The 5,004-nt window shown below is 30.3% G+C and overlaps 1 protein-coding gene across 1 annotated transcript in view; it reads left to right on the top strand.

The window, feature by feature from the left end:
* The first annotated feature begins 2,841 nt into the window (after nt 1-2,841).
* The window catches only part of LOC107437791 (uncharacterized protein CG3556-like), a 59,444-nt gene continuing 57,281 nt past the window's right edge, over nt 2,842-5,004 (top strand). Inside the window, exon 1 of the mRNA XM_071186047.1 lies at nt 2,842-3,086. Within this exon, the coding sequence (XP_071042148.1) occupies nt 3,032-3,086 (55 nt within the window). The 5' untranslated portion in view covers nt 2,842-3,031. The remainder of the gene's footprint in view (nt 3,087-5,004) is intronic.

Raw genomic sequence — 5,004 nt, 5'->3', positions numbered from 1 at the left:
TTAACGTTAATATCGACCGACTTAAACCAGCATTCATCTGGAAACCTGAAGCCACTGTAACACATGCGTCATCAGCACCATCTAAAACCACGACGCCCGACTTAGCAAATGCTACGACAACAACACGCTCGGGACGTCGAGTGCGCTTCAATCCGAAATATTTGTAAGAAAAGAATCGTTAGCACTGGAGGGGGAGTACTGTGGTGACCTGCCTACTACAACTCAACGCTGCCAGTCTCGTATCCCATAGCAACGAGGAACACAAATAAAAGAATACTAATGTTTTCTTTCTGCTGCTGCTGCTGCTTGATAATTCTCCTGTTTTTAATATGTACGTTATTGTTATTATTCAAAGCTGTTAATATATTATATTTTATAATAAGAAGCGAGTCTACTTATTTCTCACAAAAAGTATTCCTCCACACTTGCCAACGTTTAATTTTCTCCAAAAAATGATTTTCCCCAGTGTTAGTAAAATAAAAATTGAATTACAATTACAAACAGACATATCTTTTTCATTTGGCACTGAGCTCAAACGCAAATAAATAACACGTACTTTTATAAATATTAATCCATTTATATGTTGCTGTAGTCAAAATCATTTTAAACTAAATTTAGATATCCAGGAAAGTTAAACGGAGCATAAATTTTACTTTCAATTTAGATGTAAAAATTCAGTTTTAAATAAAATACTTAAAAGTTGGTAGCTATGCTATGGGTTGGTAACATTTAACCGGTTAACGCCCAGCGTCCTATATTTAGGACAGTTCCTTTTTTCAAAAATATTCATTGTGATGGAAAACTTTTTTCATTTATCTGGGTGAATTAAAAGATTCTCAGATACCATAATTTATGAAAGATCTCTGACTAGATCTAGAATTAAAAGGAGCAAGTACTTTTCGATCTATCAAAGACTTTTTGAATGCCCTAACAGTAGAAAAACCAATTAATTTCGATAATATATTATAATCCATAAAACCACTTCTTGTATCATTTCAATATATAAAGTCGGGACAAAACGGGTTAATGGGAAAAGGTTAAGAGAATTGAATTTTCTTTTGTTAGTTACCAAATCAAATCTAATACTTATCTACAACATCATTGATATGATGTAACACTTGTCAATGTAATATAACTTTCTGAAAAAAACTGAAAGCAGCATACTTTTGAAACTGTTTTATATTTATTAGAAATAAATTGGGAAACTTTGAAAGGAAGAAGTAAATGTTGGTAGGTACACATTACATTAGTATCTAGCAGCCATTTAAAAAAAACGGTTTTTTCAATAGAGTAAATAATATTAAAGTTTTAATGCCTTGTCAGAAGGAAGGGGGGAGTGCTATGTGAAAAACACCCATTTAAAAAAGTGGTACAACATATTTGATTATTCAAGCGTATATTTGCTATTGTTACAAATCATCTTAATTACAAAATGCACTGCGTAGTTGCACTCAGATTAAACTAATGATTTTGATTGAACTTAATGTTTGATTAAACTAATTCGATTTTTAAATAAATCCTGAAAATAAAGCACTCAGTCGATCATTTTCTTTCTGCTGGTAAAATGAAAGCGCTCTTTTCAAAAGGTACTAGGCAACATAGTTACACTCTTTTAACACTAGGTTTATGGGACGCGTCATTTTGACGCATTTCGAATTTTATAAGGAAAATTACATGACCCGTTTGCATTTTTACTTTATCTCTTGTATAATGACTTTTATCCATTGATTGAGGTAAATATATGTTGAAGTCTATTTTCTTCAGAAGCGTTGAAATATTGAAATTCTCTGGTATACCTATCGCTACGGATATGCGTCAATTTGACGCGATCGCATCAATATCACATCAATAATAGCAATGTACCGACAATACTTCGATCCATTATCCGATATCGTAATCTCAAATTAAACAAGGGATAAACAACTGTTGCCGATAAGCAATAATAGAAAGAACAAACGTAGAATGTCAATTGATGTCAGATTTGTTCAAGTATTGAAAAATAAAATACTAAAATATTTCGTAAATATATATCTCATATTTTTTCTTATATAATTGCATTGCTTTCTAAGTGCAGAGATGCCGACAACTCCGGACACGCAAAAATAATTTAAATAACGGTAAACAATTACGAAGTAAATTTTGCAATAAAAAAAGTGGTGAATTATATAAGCCTACGAATTATTTAGAAATAGTGGTGCATAAAAATCTACTAAATAAATTTATTAAATTAAGAATCACAATTGATAAACTACCACTTTAAAATATATATTTGCTGTGCCGAGCGATTTGGCATCTCTGTAAGAGCTGTTATATGTATTCGCTCATGCGTCAAATTGACGCGCGTTCGTAAAGATAGGTATATAAGAAACGTCAGTTAAATATACATTTTTTTAGTGCGTTGCATTTATATTCTCGCCAATAAAATTAATCTAATAAACTGGATTGATTTTATATCATTAAAAATAATATATTTGAATAAAATATATATAAAAAACGCACTGAGTGTTTGAATTACATGTGACAGATTTTCATTTCATAAATAAAACTTTTTTTCTATGATGCTTGCTATGGTTTGGAAGTATTTACGACCGTGATGTTCCATTAACTTTTTTAAAATAGTAAATGATAAGAATAGATTATTGTGAAAAGTTTCTGAAATCTTACAAGAAAAAAACTGAATTTCTAAACAGTCCTTCCATTCATTCTTAATCATTTCCAATTTTTAAGCCTTATATCTCCCTGGTTTATTTATTTTATAGAGATTGTTTAAGCCAGCAATTTTTTTCAACTGATAGGCAATCAAAGACGGGAAAATGATAGTAAGAGACCACATCACTTGACCTCTACCCTCTAATGGTTTCTTACTTCACACTATCTATTCTAAATATGTTCTCTGAATGTAGATATTTGAAATATAGATTGTCTCAGCGATTAAGAGTGTTCCATATCTCTGCAGATGTTTAAGTAACTGGGCAGTTACCAAAGATTTTCTTTTTTATCCCATTTGAAGTTGAGATTTCGGGGAACGAAAATGATTCAACTGAATTTAGCTTTCTTTGTTTTCGGAATATTATTTTGTATTACGTGTAAGTATATCTTTAGTTCCCGCCACTTCTAAAGATTTTTTTAATCCTATTGTAATAATTTGTGCATCAATTTGCATTGTTTAAAAGATTCTGTATTTTCCCTCATTATTATGGTAAATTAATGACTAGTCACGTGAAAGTAAAAACAAATAATAATAATTTGTTAACAGAAACGTTTAATATATTTCGCTGATTACTGAACATTAATGCTTTAATACCTCACAATACTTAAATTGGTAACGAAGTAAAACAGATAAGCAGAATAATTTTAATTTTGTTAGTACTTTAAAAGATTTTTTTGTCATCTTATCATTCATTACTGTTTATTTTAATATTTCTCTAATTATAAATCGATTAATTTTGAACAACTCTATGGAAGTTCTGTGCTTTTGGTGAAAAATTACTACAGTTAAATATCAAAACATAGTTGGTTGTTAAAGCAAGAATTTTCAATCCAGGGTATCTATATAAAAAGTAAAAGAGCTTAAAGTGATCGCATCAATATGAGTATATTTAAGGCAACGGAATTGTTTTTGATTCCACTTTATTTAGACACATCTAATCCACGTGTAGCTTTTCTTTTTGTTGAAGATATTTAATCTAGAAGTATCTTGTAGACTTACAAACTTATATTATTCATTTATTAAATTCTATTCTTCAACTTTAAATTCTACATTTTTCCAGCGTTCGAACGAACCGCCGTACAATTATCAAACTGACATAATTTTATTTCTTTACTAGCTGCCTCCGGTGATCAGCTGTATATTTTAACTATGTAGAATTTTAATTATTTCGAGATTTAAAATCGGACAGTCAGAAATTAAGACTATATGTAAATATAAAAGTCATTTCGTTCAAGAGAGAGTTGGATTAATTTTTTGATCTCTTAAATGTTCATGTGATTTGCATCCATATGAAGTGTTAATTTGTAATTAAAATGGACTTTTGATTGCTAATCAGTTTTATTTAACTTTCTAATCCTAGAACAAACTAAAACTAAATGTTTTTTGTTGTTAAAAAATTTCTTTTTCTTAACATTTATACCCAGGATTACTGATACACATAACTGATCTAGGCCGTAAACATGTAATTTTATTATTTAAGGACTAATATTATATATAAATATTATATATGAATATAATTCACGTTTAACGTATGTTGAAGCCCAAGATTGAATTTTTTTCGATATTTTGCCTTCTTAAATTTTTTAAACATTTTGTAACGTTGCTGTTTGCTTGACAGTGCAACGTTGTATGCGAGCAACTCAATGTAAAAAGAGGTAAAAAAATCCCAAAATGATCTAAAAAATATTAGCAATGAAAGAGAAAACAACATGCCAATCGATGAAGCTATTCAAAAGCTATTAGAGAAAGTATAATATGTAATTATGGTTTTCAACAATGCAATTTCGTATTTCCGGTATTGTGCCCTGTCCAAAAGACGCCCCCCCTTCCTCTAACCGGTCAGCAACTCTCCAAGCTTCTGATTCGGTTAAATGACTTCATTGAGACATATCACTCATTGAAATAACGCGCTTATTGATGTGGATAATTTTTTCCCGCCAAATCAAATTCGCTGCCGATAAAGTTTCGTCTTCGACGTCTAACTCCAAGTTTGCCTACTGCGAAGTTTGAAAATAATTTTTTTTTAATAAGACTTTCAATATCCTTTAATTGTTTTGAGCAGGCAGCGTATTACAGAAAGTGCAATAAACAATTTTTTTAAAAGAGTTATAAGCTAGCAAACATCTTTGAATCAATGTTAAAAATATTTGACAAAACTGAATTTTTGAAAGACTAAGTCATTGTTTCCCAATCATTTGTGGACCATCGCCCCCCTCTTAGGGTTGGCTGACAGATATCGCCCCTTTCTCTTTTTGCTCAAAAAACCATTCATTGTTGCTTGTGATCATCATCAA

Source organism: Parasteatoda tepidariorum, chromosome 10, assembly GCF_043381705.1.
Source record: "Parasteatoda tepidariorum isolate YZ-2023 chromosome 10, CAS_Ptep_4.0, whole genome shotgun sequence".
Taxonomy (NCBI): domain Eukaryota; kingdom Metazoa; phylum Arthropoda; class Arachnida; order Araneae; family Theridiidae; genus Parasteatoda; species Parasteatoda tepidariorum.
The sequence above is the reverse complement of the archived record's forward strand: the minus strand, read 5'-3'. Positions and strand labels throughout refer to the sequence as shown.